This window comes from Cricetulus griseus, chromosome 3 (assembly GCF_003668045.3).
Source record: "Cricetulus griseus strain 17A/GY chromosome 3, alternate assembly CriGri-PICRH-1.0, whole genome shotgun sequence".
NCBI lineage: Eukaryota > Metazoa > Chordata > Mammalia > Rodentia > Cricetidae > Cricetulus > Cricetulus griseus.
Window position 1 is genome coordinate 274,108,743 of NC_048596.1, and position 13,862 is coordinate 274,122,604.

At 47.6% G+C, this 13,862-nt stretch overlaps 1 protein-coding gene across 9 annotated transcripts in view; it reads left to right on the top strand.

The window, feature by feature from the left end:
• Positions 1-13,862, top strand: part of Znf346 (zinc finger protein 346) — a 25,473-nt gene continuing 11,611 nt past the window's right edge. For 5 of the 9 annotated variants that reach the window (XR_004769424.1, XR_004769425.1, XR_004769423.1 and 2 more), the window contains exons 1-4: positions 2-226; positions 8,101-8,204; positions 9,134-9,226; positions 10,890-11,034. Coding sequence is in view for 6 of the 9 variants with exons in the window: in XM_027409827.2 (XP_027265628.1) it covers positions 49-226; positions 8,101-8,204; positions 9,134-9,226; positions 10,890-11,034 (520 nt within the window). In the remaining 3 variants the exon portion in view is untranslated. Of the gene's footprint in view, positions 227-8,100; positions 8,205-9,133; positions 9,227-10,889; positions 11,035-13,862 lie in introns of all 9 variants that reach the window. The other 4 variants (XM_035442989.1, XM_027409824.2, XM_035442988.1 and 1 more) reach the window with 3 other exon arrangements.

Here is a 13,862-nt window from a genome sequence, read left to right on the forward strand (position 1 = left end):
CGGCGGCGGGCGCATGCGCAGCTCTTCAACGGCGCGGCTTTGGGGAAGATGGAGAGTCCTCCGCCTGGGGCTACGGAGGAGGCTGCGGACCCTGGCGGGGCCGGACCCAACCGCAGCTCCGAGGAGCGGGAGGGTCCGGAACCGGACGGACTGCACTTCGACCGCGAGAGGGCGCGCCGCCTGCTGGAAGCTGTGTCCGGTGCGCAGCCGGCGGGGCGGGAGGAAGGTGAGTCGGGGACCCGGACGGGGACGGGGACCGGGACGGGGATGGGGCGGGACGGCCTGCCTCTGCCCCTGCCGCCTGCCTCTGCCCTGCCGCCTGCCCTGCCCCTGCCCCTGCCCTGCCCCTGCCCCTGCCCCTACCCTGCCGCCTGCCCCTGTCCCTGCCCCTACCCTGCCGCCTGCCCCTACCCCTGCCGCCTGCCCCTACCCCTACCGCGTGTCCTGCCCTACCCGGCGTGTCCCTGCCCCCCCCTGCCGCCTGTCCCTGCCCCTACCCCTGCCCCTACCCCTACCCCTGCCGCCTGCCCCTGCCCCTGCCCCCTGCCGCCTGCCCCTGCCCCTGCCCTACCCCTACCCTGCCCCTGCCCCTACCCCTACCCCTGCCGCCTGCCCTGCCCCTGCCCTGCCCCTACCGCCTGCCCGCCCCCTGCCGCCTGTCCCTGCCCCTGCCCCTGCCCCTGCCCTTGCCCCTGCCGCTGCGCCTGCCCCGCTCGGCACCTCGCTCGCTCTCGGGAAGGGTGCGGGCCCGGGAACACGCCCTCCTCTCGCACCCAGCGGAGGGCAGCGCTTGCCCTCTGGAGATGGACGGGCCTGAGCCGCAGCCGAGCCGGCTGCCACTCCCGTCTGTCCCTAATCACACATCTTCTCATCGCTTCCCTTCCCGCTCAGCCTTACAGTGCTGACGGATCTGAGTGGCTTCCTTCGGTTTACCTTATGTTTATTGGTTTATCTTTATTGGTTTATTTCGTGACGCCCCTGAAACTAGGTAGCGGGCCTCCTGCCCTACGACGGGTCTGAGCTTTGGAATCCCAGCTTCCCCCTGAGCTCGAGGTCTGTGTCCTGTCTTGCCATAGTTCATTCTTGGTAGACCTGTCTAGCCTTGAACCCGCCTCACCCTCCTCAGTGCTGGTATTAGGGGTTTGCACCACCATACCCTGCAGTACCGTATTTCACGCCCGCAATACCATATTTCTATGTGTCTGTCGCCAAGCCCTTACTCCAAAGAGGAGATAGATCCAGGAACCAGGGAAACCGGCCTCCCTAATCAGCTGTCTCCACATGTCTCATGTCACAATGATGAAAAGTTCTGGGGAACAGCGACTCAGTTGGGGTTCTCTTCTGACCTGAAGTTAACAGATGGCTTTGTTTGACCCAAAACTGGGTGGGTAACAGGATGGAGGAATTCAGGAAGAGTGGGCCTCTTCCAACAGTCTTTTCCAGAGCCAGCTACTTAATGCTAACCCAGATGTACAAGAACTGTATTTGGGTTTCTGTGCTAGTCAGGTCTCTGCAGAGAAACCAGATTTTGTCCTGGTTGGTTTGCTTGCTCAGCAGACTAGTTGGAAAGTTTAATGTGTTTGTGAACTGCTTGCTCTGGATAAGATTGAAATTTCCCACCATGTGCAAGGGAGACATGTTTGACTGTGTGTGTGTGTGAGTGAGTGTGTGTGTGTGTGTGTGTGTGTGTGTGTGTGTGTGTGTGTGTGTGGTACCCAAGGAGGCCAGAAAAGGCCATCATATCCCCGGAAACTGGAGTTACAGACCATTATGAGCTACCATTTGGGTGTTGGGAACTGAACCCTGGTGCCCTGGTTCTCTACAAAGGCAGTAACTACTGAGGGGCATGTCAGAATTGGGGATACACAAAAATGGGAAGAGTGTGCCCTGGCCCTTGAAGCAGAGAACACAGCAGCTGCTGCCTAATGAACTGTATGCTTACACATGCATGGACATAGTACATATGTCACACGTTGTACAGCCCACTTTATTTCCTGTCATCACTTCTGTGGTCTCACTTACCTGCAGCTTTTACATCTGCCCGCTTTTCTTCCTGTGGTACCTCCATTATTATAATTTATATATCATAAATTCAACCTTGATAAGTGTACCGCTCAATGATTTAAAATATCTCTTCTATTTTAATTATGTGTACTGTGTGTCCATGTCAGAGTGTATACAGATGCATGGGGTCCCTTGGCACTGGGACTACAGACAGTTGTGAACCAGCATGAGTGCTATGAACCCAACTCAGGCCCTGTAGAAGAGCAACACACATTTCTACAAGCTCGCTGTCTCTGCAGCCCCCAACTCAACGATTTGATTTTTTTCTTACATTATTTAGAGAGAGTGTAATATGCATGCTCACACATGTACCGTGGTGTGTATATGCATGCTCACACATGTACCGTGGTGTGTGTATGCATGCTCACACATGTACCGTGGTGTGTGTGTATGCATGCTCACACATGTACCGTGGTGTGTGTGTATGCATGCTCACACATGTACCGTGGTGTGTATATGCATGCTCACACATGTACCGTGGTGTGTGTATGGAGGACAAAGAACAACTTGCAGGAGTTGGTTCTCTGCTTCCACCATGCGGGTCTTGAGAAAGAAGCTCAGGCCTTCAGGCTTAGTGGCAAGTTCACTTACCCAACCCAGCATCTCACCACCCCCTAGTCAGAGATTCTTGGTAAAAGTAGAGACTTGTGTAGTCCCCACCACAGTCCCGTTACAGAACATTTCCATCACCACAGGCAGTGTCCATCTCCCGTCCTTCCCACTGAATCTCCTCTCACGCCGGCCCTGGGTAACCGCTAAAGTGTTTTCTGTCTCCACAGACCTACCTTTTCCTCAGCATCCCAAGCAAACAGAACCCTGCCGTGTGCAGTCTCTTGTGTTTAGCTTCTTTCTCTCTGCATGTTTTGGGGCTCAGCCAAGTCATAGTGTGTGTTCCTTTTTATTGCTAAATAGAACACTGCTGGGGCTTAAAGAGGTGGCTCAGTGGTTAAGGTTAAGAGCAGTGGCTGCTCTTCCAGAGGACCTGGGTTCAATTCCCACCACCTACATGGCAGCTCACACCTGTCTGTAACTCCAGTTCCAGGGCTTCTGACACCCTCACACAGACTCACATGCAGTCAAAACACCAATGAGCATAAAATTAAAAATAAAATAATTTTTAAAAAAGGAACCTGCTGTGTGGGTATATTATATATGTTTGTATATTTGCTATTGGACTATCTGGATAGTTTCTAGTTTGTACCTCTTTCTGGGAAATTCTTTTGGAGAGGGCGCTCATTATCTAGCCATGGCTGGCCTGGAGCTCACTGTGTAGATCAGGTTGACCTCAAAACTACAATAATCCACCTGCCTTGGCCTCCTGAAAGTTAGGACAAACGGTGTGCACCATCATGCCCAGTGAGAAAATCTTTGTGTGTGTGTGTGTGTGTGTGTGTGTGTGTGTGTGTGTGTGTGTGTGTGTGTGTGTACAGGCTCATGAATGCCATAGTGTTTGTGTGGAGGTCTCTTCTTCCATGGTGGGATCAGGTGGGTTGTAAGGCCTGTGAGGAAAGGGCCTCTACCTGATGAGCAGTGACTCCATTGTGGGATTATGAAGTTTTTGTGTGGACGTCCGTTATTTCTCAGGGGTCTCTTCCTGGGAGTGAATTTGCTAGGCTACATGGCAACTCTGTGTCTTTAACATTTTGAGGAACTGTCAAATCTTTCCAGAATGACTTCTTCAATTTCTGTTTCTTTCTTTGAAGCATGAACTTTAGTTCTCTATGTCCTCCCCTTGTTTGTTGTTTTACTGTTTGTTTTTGCTTTTGAAACAGGGTCTCTTTATTATGTAGCTCTGGCTGCCCTGAAACCTTCTGTGTAGTTCAGGCTGGCCTCAATCTCACAGTGAGCCGCCTGCCTCTCTACCTCACGAGTGCTGGGATTAAGGCGTGTGCCCCCACACCAGTTGTTTTGAGTTGTAGTGGTTTCTGGTTTACTAAGTAGTGATGGCATGACCACTGTTTCACTTACTACTCATTTGTATGCTTTGATGAACTATCTAGGCACGTCATTGCTCATGTTATAACTTGGTTATTTGTTTTATTGCTGAATTATAAGCCATTTTATATTATGGGTGCAAATCCTGTATTTCAGATATGATGTCCACATATGTTTTCTTTGTGACTTGTCTTTATTTCTTGTTTTATTTTGTTAAGATTGTCTTCTTTTGGGGTGTTTCACTATGTTGTACTGGCTGACCTGGAACTCTCTGTGTAGATAGGGCTCCAGCCTCAGACCATAGAATGCTAGGATTAAAGGCATACACCACAGGTCTGGCTATCTTCTTTATTTTTTATGGCATTTATGTGCATGTGTGTGGGCACATGGGTGCCCTAGCACTCGTGGGGAGGTTAGAGGACAATTTGTAGTAGTCAGTTTTTCCTCTACCATGTGATCCCAGGGATGGGACTCGGGAGTTCAGATCAGCCTTGGCAGCAAGCGCCTTAACCCACTGAGCCATCTCACCAGCTCTTGTGTTTATTTTATAAACAGTGCCTTTTGAAGCATAATTAGCTTCTACCATATGAAGGAACATGTGGAGCTTGTTTTTCTTTGCCTGTCTTTTCTAACTTAAAACAATGCCCTGCAGTTCTATTCATTTTTCTGCAAATGACAGATTTCATTGTCCTTTGTGACTGTATAATGTTCTGTTGGGTGTATGTAGCATGTCTTCTATGTTCTTTTCATTTTGTTTTATTTGTGAATGTGCACTGTGTGTGGAACTGGCATAGCTATGTGTGGCAGTTAGACGACAACTTGCAGGAGCTCTCTCCTCTCCTTAAGATTGATTAATGGATTGTGTATGTGGTGTTCTGTCGGCATGTACCCCTGCACACCAGCAGAGGGCAGAAGATTTCATTAGAGATGGTGTGAGCCACCATGTGGTTGCTGGGAATTGAACTCAGTACCTCAGAAAGACCAGCCTGTGCTCTTAACCCTTGAGCCCCTGAGTTCTCCTTTTGTCAAGTGGGTTCCAGGAATAAAGTCAGGTAGTCCTGTTTGGCAGTAAGTACCTTTACTTCCTGGGCCATTTCATTAGCCCTACATTTTTTTAAAGATTTATTTATTTATGTATTTATGTATATGGGCACTTTATCTGCATGTACATCTGCACACCAGAAGAGGGCATCAGGCAGCTGTGAGCCACCATGTGGTTGCTGGGAACTGAACTCAGGACCTTTGGAAGAGCAGCCAGTGCTCTTAACCACTGAGCCATCTCTCCACCCCCCAGTCCTACATTTTCTATAATCATTTATTTAGCTAACTTCATAGCTTAGCTATGGCAAATTATGCCACCTTACATATGAATTCTCCAGTATTTGGGCAAGCTATTTTATTTAATTTTTTAAGGGACTCGTTCTTTGTTTCAATAGACTCTTGTCAATATTTTGTATCAAAATAGTTGCACTTGGAGCTGGAGAGATGGCTCAGTAGTTAAGTACTGTCTTGCTCTTCCAGAGGACTTGATTTTGGTTACCAGCACCCATACCATGTGGCTCTCAACTGCTGAGGTACCTGGGTCACACTCATGTTCTCACAGACAGACACACAAACACCACAATTAAAAATAGATCAAAGAAAAAAAAACAGAAGACAAGTGCACTATGATGTTCTCTTTCTCCAAAGAGAGAAAAATTCACCCACTGCCAAAGCTTTCACAGACTCCCGGGAGCAGCTCTGAAAGGTCCACACACTGCCAGCCATGGCCATAGGAGGCTGGCCAGAGAAAGTCCCCCAAAACAACGGTATAAAATAACGTAAACATTCTTAAGTTTTACATATGAGCCGTGAATGGTTTCTCAGCAGTGGTTGACCCGAAGTGCAGTGGATGACACTGGTAGAGAAAGCAGCTGCAGAGGGTGATGAGTTCACACAGCCAATGATGACTTGGTGGCGAAGACTCGTTCCTGTGTGTGTGTGTGTGTGTGTGTGTGTGTGTGTGTGTGTGTGCGTGCGCGCAAGCGCGCTCGCATGCACTCGTGTGTGTTCATACAGCCGACGACTCAGTGGCAAAAGCTCTTTCCTCTGTGTGTGTCCATCTGTCTGCCTCGCCCCCCCCCCCCCCGTCTGTCTGCCTCAGAAGGAGAGTACTGAGTGGTCACCTTAGCATTAAGAGGCACACGATCCATTTTGTGAGCAGGGGGAAAAGGGGGTAGAGACAAGTTTTGTCTCAGAGCTGGGGCTGGATGGTAGAAAGCTTACCTAACACTTCAGGTCCCTATGCATTGGGAAGTAGGGATGTCAACAAGTCTAACCATCTTGATTTGGTCACGTCTGATTTAAAAAGTTAAAAGTAGGGACTGGAGAGATGGCTCAGAGGTTAAGAGCATTGGCTGCTCTTCCAGAGGTCCTGAGTTCAATTCCCAGCAACCACATGGTGGCTCACAACCATCTGTGATGACATCTGGCTCCCTCTTCTGGCCTGTAGGCATACATGCAGGCAGAACAATGTATACAAAATAAATAAATAAATCTTCTTTTAAAAAAAAAAAAAGTTAAAAGTAAAGGTGAAGTTGTTCAAAGACACCTAAAACTGAAAACCTCCACATCTGGGTACTGGTTTTTGGTTGGGCCAGCTTCTTAGAAACCCTTTCTGTTCAGCTAGGACTTCATACAGAGCATCAGGGTTTCCTGTATCGGGATCCTTTCCTGGACTCTCAGGAATGCAGGCCCATGCTTGTGTTCTTCCTCTATGGAGGCCAGTACACACTAGGCCGAAAGGTTACCTTCCAGCAGTGAGAAGCAATTGGATTGCTGCTTTCACACTGTGCAGTTACTTGGAATGGCTGCTACTATCGGGTGTGGTGCCCTGTGCCTTTAATCCAACACTCAGAGGCAGAAGCAGGCTTGGCTCTGTGAGTCTAGGCCAACCTGATGTGTACATAGCAAGTTCCAGGGCACTTTAAAGCACTGGCTGCTCTGGCAAAGTATCCAGGTTTGATTTCGGGAATCCACTTGGCAATCCACAACTGCCTCTAACTCCATTTCCCTGGGACCCAATGCCCTTTTCTGGCCTCCATGGCTCAGACATGCATGAAAGCAAAATACCCATACACATGAAATAAAGTAATTTTTTAAACTCAATTATAGAATTATCTAATAAGGGAAGCACATCCATGTCTTGGGTGTGTTTTTTAGTTAGGGATTCCATTACTGTGAAGAGACACCATTACCACAGCCAACTATTATAAAGGAAAAATATTTAATTGGGTTGGCTGACGTCTTCAGAGGTTCAGTCCATTACCATCATGGTACAGCGTGGCAGCGTGCAAACAGACAGACACGGTGCTGGTTCCATCTTGATCAGAAGGCAACAGGAAGTGGACTGCCTTCACTGGGTGTGGCTTGAGCATTAGTGAGACCCTGAAGCCTGCCTCCACAGTGACATACTTCCTCCAACAAGGCCACACCTCTTAATAGTGCCATTCCCTCTGGGGGCCATTTCCTTTGAAGCCACCATAGTGTGTATTGTCCTTTTCCTAAATGGCTCTCTCTCCTTCGGTCTACATTAAAACTGCTATTAATGTTATTGGAGACAGGAGCTCACTATATAGCCCTGCACAGCCTGGTGTGTAAGCCCCACACTCACTCTGGAGACCAGGCTGGCCTTGTGCTCAGAGATTCACCTGCCTCTGCCACTTGAGTGTTGTTATTAAAGGTGTGCATCTCTTCATGCTCCTTTAAAACTGCTTCATAAGAAGTCCTCAGCTCCACATTGTTTTAAAGGGTTAACGTGAATGGGGGTGTGACCCTGTAGTCACACCTACTAAGGCAGAAGGATCCCTTGAGCCAGGAATTCTTGCGAAGCGTGGGGCATCTCTCCTAACAGCCATGTGAGACTAGGTAAAGAACACTGGCCTATATGAAGGAAGTCACAATGCAGTTGGTTTGCAAGCACAGCATGAGTCATGGCTTGGTGCGAGGAAGAGCGGAGATGTGCCTGTGTGCTGGTCTGGGCTCCATCATTGGTGCCTGTGTTTGGGAGAGACCAGAGGCAGTGCTGTTGGACTCACCTGCATGATCTCTTTCCCTCCACAGTGGAGTACATGATCCAGAAGAACCAGTGTCTCTTCACCAGCACCCAGTGCAAAGTCTGCTGCGCCATGCTGATCTCTGAGTCCCAGAAGCTGGCACACTACCAGGTAGGCCTCTATCATAGCCATGCTTGCCTTGCCGTCCAGTGCCAGCCCTCTCCTCTCCTGCCTCACACAGTCTTCCATAGCGACCACATGTTTCCTTCATGCATGTTTGCTTGGGACGTGAAGTGAACTTAATTTCTGTGAGTCTCATCTCTCCCGACCAAATCAGGATCAAATGTGGAAAGAATGACTTTTGGCTTTACGTACATCTGAGTTTGAAGCCAACTCTGTTATGCTATCTTATAAGCAGGAAGTTTCACCATGATTGGCCTGAGCTTTTCCATGTGTACAATAGACAACAGTATTCTCATAGATTTTCGAAGGTTAAATGTGATAGCCTGTAGAGGGGCCTACTACATAATAGGAACTCAGCAAATGAGTTTTCTTCCCCCATTTCTTCAGAATCTGGTGTGTCATGGCTGCCCTCTCTGTGAAATGGATGGTGAGAATCTGGTGTGTCATGGCTGCCCTCTCTGTGAAATGGATGGTGAGAATCTGGTATGTCACGGCTGCCCTCTCTGTGAAATGGATGGTGAGAATCTGGTGTGTCACGGCTGCCCTCTCTGTGAAATGGGTGGTGAGAATCTGGTATGTCACGGCTGCCCTCTCTGTGAAATGGATGGTGAGAATCTGGTGTGTCACGGCTGCCCTCTCTGTGAAATGGGTGGTGAGAATCTGGTGTATTATGGCTGCCCTCTCTGTGAAATGGGTGGTGAGAATCTGGTGTGTCACGGCTGCCCTCTCTGTGAAATGGATGGTGAGAATCTGGTATGTCACGGCTGCCCTCTCTGTGAAATGGACAGTGAGAATTTGGTGTGTCATGGCTGCCCTCTCTGTGAAATGGACGGTGAGAATCTGGTGTGTCATGGCTGCCCTCTCTGTGAAATGATTGGCCTTTGACTATCTTTGATCTTTCTCTTGGGTTCTTGCAGAGCAAAAAACATGCCAACAAAGTGAAGAGATACCTAGCAATCCATGGAATGGAGACACTAAAAGGGGAGGTGAAGAGACTCGACTCAGATCAGGTAATGTAGCTGCATTGTTGAGCCTGCTTGCATCCCAAGCAGATTGGTTTGTTGTGAGCACAGGCTTTGATTCTGACTGCCTTGGCTGCCAGTCTCAGCCCTGTTGTCTAACTTGGGCAAGTCTATGACTCCGAGCCTTGATTTCTTCCTCTGTTAAAAACAGGAATACTCTGAACATGGTGGTGTGTACATGTGATGTGACCAAGCACTTGAAGGTAGAGGCAGGAAGATGATTAGTTGAAGGTTGTCTTCCGCTGCATAGCAAGTTTGAGGCCAACCTGAGCTACAATGAGAGAATGTCTCAAAACAAACAAAAAAGACCATTATAGCTACCTTGGGGGGGGGGTTGTAAGTTGAGAAAATATTTATAAAACAGCACCAGACCCTGAATCTGTCATACAGTAGTGGTTCAGTAAATAGAATCATTCATTGTTCTGCTTTGCCACCCAGAGGGTTATTGAAGCAGAGCAAGAGAGGACATAGAGAGATGCCCCGGCGCTCATTTTCTTTAGCTGTGGGGAAAACAGACTCTCAGCATTTGGCCTGAACAATCAAGGAAAATAAATACCTCCTCTGATTAGAAAGCAATTACGTTTACTTTTTATCTCAGAATTACTATAAGAATTACGCTGGAACAAGCTGTAATTCCTTGAGTGTACTGTGACTTTCAAAGTCACTTAACCTCTCTGAGATTCACTCATAAAGATGATCTTGCCTCTTTAGTATTAGGAAGTAAAGTTTTAGTCCCCAGGAAACGCTCTATAAGTAGGAGGTTACTCTCCAGACTGCATTTCTGCTACAGTGGCCAGGGGTTTAAAGGGACCTCGCTTCCCCTCGAGAAATCACTTCCAAGTGGCCCTGGTGGCTTGGACCCAAAAAGGAAAGACCATTTCTCCTCTTTGCACTTCAGTTTTTCAGATGACTGAGTGACTCAGATGAGACCACAGCACCCACCACCAGCTAGGAATTACTAGACTCAAAATGTCTGCAGTTCAAAGGTTGAGAAATGTTGAAGAAACAGCTTATTCAGAGGACAGGCTTTTCGGGAAGATTAAAATACACTTTCTAGCATAACCATAGTAACAAATGGAACCTGATAACAAACTTGTGCTAAAACCCCTGGGTTTGTACTGTGTGCTCGGCACAATAGAGTACAGGATAGTTGGCAAAAATAAGTCAAGTTGTCCACACCCAGCACTGCACTTGAGCTTGCATAAAAGTCTCCTAAGCTGTTCCACTGTCCGTTCAGAGTGACAGAGGGTGTAATAGAAATCTGATAGACTTTGGGAATTCAGCTGGGGATCGAGGTTGATTCTTCCTGCATATACATAGGAGGGGGCTTGGTGCGTGTTCAGTTGGTTTTTGGGTTTTTTTTTTTTTTTTTTTTTTTTTTTTTTAGTGAAAGTCATTGAAGGCTGATAGTAGACCTAATGCCAGGCAGGAAGGTGGAGGAACATTCTAGCCAGTAGGGATAAACCAAGCAAAGCAAGGAAGGAACAGAATAAAATGGGAAGTCGTGCTAGAACCTGACAGGGAGCAGCTGGGGAAGACTGTTGAGGTGTGTTGGGTCTTAAATGTCCACCAGGCCACGGGCAGGGGAAACGTTGGAGGTTTTCTGGATGCGCAGTGGCGTGATCAGACCTGTGTTCTCTCTCCCAACCAGAAGAGCAGCAGAAGCAAAGACAAGAACCACTGCTGCCCCATCTGTAACATGACCTTTTCCTCCCCTGTTGTGGCTCAGTCGCACTACCTGGGGAAGACCCACGCAAAGAACTTAAGGCTGAAGCAGCAGTCCACTAAGGGGGCAGGTACTGGTTTCCTGAGTAGTGCTCTTGGGACCCCTCTCATCCTCGGGGCACCAATGGCAGGCAGTGCTTCAGAATGCTCACTGAGGCCTCAGACTTGGAGAGGTTGCTTTTAAGAGCCCTGAAAAATCCACAAAAGAGTTGGGATGTAACTCATTTGGTAGAATACCTATGAGTTCTAATGTTCCTAATGTTCACAAAGGTTTGGCTTTCATCCCCAGCCTCACATAAGCCAGATGTGGTGCACACCTGTAATCTCAGCACTCAGGAGGTGGAGGCAGGAAAATTAGAAGTTCAAGGTCATCCTCAGCTACATAGGGAGTTTGAGGCCAACCTTTGCTAGACCCTGCTTCACTGTAATTCGGCCTTAGACTTGGGTTCACTTTACTTCCATTTGTGTTGTTCTCGAAGATTTTCTGTAGAAGCTTCTTAGCCCCAGCTTTTGTCCTGACCAGTAATTGTAAATCAGGAGTGCCAAAGGCCGACACACACTGTGAGCATTCTGTCACTTGCCTCTCCTACTACCACCCACCTGCTCTGACTATTAAGTGTTGCTAGTTGACCGCTAATTCCCCATCTTTCTCATGGGCTGAGGTTATGCCCTGCTCACTTTGACCCACAAAAGCTTCCTGTTCTCAAGGCAGGGGGCTAGCCTTCAAAACAGGACATGCTGTGTTGTCCAGCAAGCTGTTAACAGCTGCTGTGAATCCATTCCCCAGCACTGACTTCACAGTTAGCCTCCTTAACCCTGTCACTGTTGGTCCAGCCTTCACTTTCATCTTGAATCCTGAGGTTTTTAACCTAGGCTAGCTGCAATTAGTCAAAAGTGGGAGGCCTTTGATATCTCTCTCTCTCTCTCTCTCTCTCTCTCTCTCTCTCTCTCTCTCTCTCTCTCTCTTCTCCCCTCTCTGTCCTCTCTCTTCTCTCTCTCTCTCTGTGTGTGTGTGTGTGTGTGTGTGTATGTATGTGTGTGTGTGTGTGTGTGCGCGCGCGCGCGCGCGCACAAGTGCGCGCATGCGTTGTCTAATTTGGGTCAAGACCACACTATTGATAGAACTTTTGATCCTTTTGTTTTGCCTGCGTCACTGAAACAAGACAGTGGTGTTTTAGAAGGTTTTGAAGATAAGATAGAAAAATGTACTCATAATTATCCACTCTAATCATATCCAAATCTAGTTACCCAGGGTATGAAACAGAATATAGACTTTGAAGTCAGAACAGCACAGAGTTAACTTCTGGCGCTTTTACTTACATTTGTGCCTGAGTTCCTGCACCTGTGAAGCAACAGCACCATCTGCTTCTGGACCACGCAAAGACAAATAAAAGCCACTGGACAGCGAGGAGTAATAACACACACCTCAAATCCCAGCACTTGGGAAGTGGAGGCAAGAAGATCAGGAGTTCAGTGCCATCCTTGGCTATAAGTTTGAGACCACCCTGGCCTATATGGCACCCAAAAAAATAATAAGAGGCAACCCCCCCCCAAAAAAAAAGTCTAGGATATGGCAGATACTCACTAAACAACAGCTGTTGTTACTATTGTTGTCACCATTAAAAAGCCAGTGAGTGAAATCCCCTCATGAAATGTAGTCATTGGTCAGGAAGCCACTATCTCGAGCAGGGTTCTCGGCCTTCCTGACCCTGCAACTCTTGACCGTGATTCCTCATGGTGTGGCACCCCCAGCCATAAAATTATTTTTGTTGCTGCATCATAACTGTAATTTTCCTACTGTTGTGAATTATAGTGTAAATATCGGCTTTCTGATGGTCTTAGGCAACCCCTGTGAAAGTCATTTGACCCGCCCCCAAAGGGGTCGCGACCCCCAGGTTGAGAACTGCTGATCTAGAGTGCGCCACTGACCGTGCTTATGGTTGAATTGGTAACTTAGATGAGGACTGATTGATCTTTGCCTATAAAGTGAGGGCTGATAACAGCAATAGCACCACAATGTTAAACATTAGGCCAAGGAAAATTCTCTTAAGAACTGAATTTGTAATGTCATAGACATAGCTTCCCACAAGCAAGAGACTCGTGTGGAACAGGCCGCCTCCAGTACCTGTGCTCTGAGCGCAAGTTATCCGCCCTCACTTTCAGCTCTTGCAGCTAGTGCATCAACTGTGTCCACTCTGCTGTCACTTCTCCTTTAGCCTTACAGTTTAAGCATTATGTTCATACTGCTTCATGGGTTCATTTGAGCTCTAACCCTGAAAACAAGCATGTTGTAGAAAATACAGATAAATTGAAACGAATTTCCATGATTTTACCATTCAAAGCACTGTTAACCTTCTAGAGTACTATTGCTCTTCTATAGCCTTGAGAACTCTGTGTGCACTTATCTGTTTGTATTGTATTTGTTTTGCGTTCATCCTTGACTCCATGTATATGTGCTTATAAACATAGACCACATAATTTTCTGTTTCTGTTAAAATGGTGCACATACATGAATAATTCCAATTCAACATGCAAAACATTGAAAGCAAGCAAAATGCTACTCAAGTTCTACTTCTAAGGAGAGCACTGTTAACAGTGGCTCATGCTTATAATCTCTGCACTTGAGAGGCTGAGATGGAGGATTTCTGAGTTTGAGGCTATCCTGGGCTACAAGAAGTTCTAGGCCAACCTGGGTTATAGAGGGAAACCCTGACTCAAAAGAATAAGCAGGCAAATATATCCCTATGCTACATGACATGCTGTCATGGTGTGTGTGTGTGTGTGTGTGTACATACGTGTGTACATGTGTGTACACTTACCTGCCTAAGCCAGAATAATTGAATCAAGGCTTTGTGAGCCGCCTGGCAAGGATGCTGTGAACTGAACACAGACCTCTGGA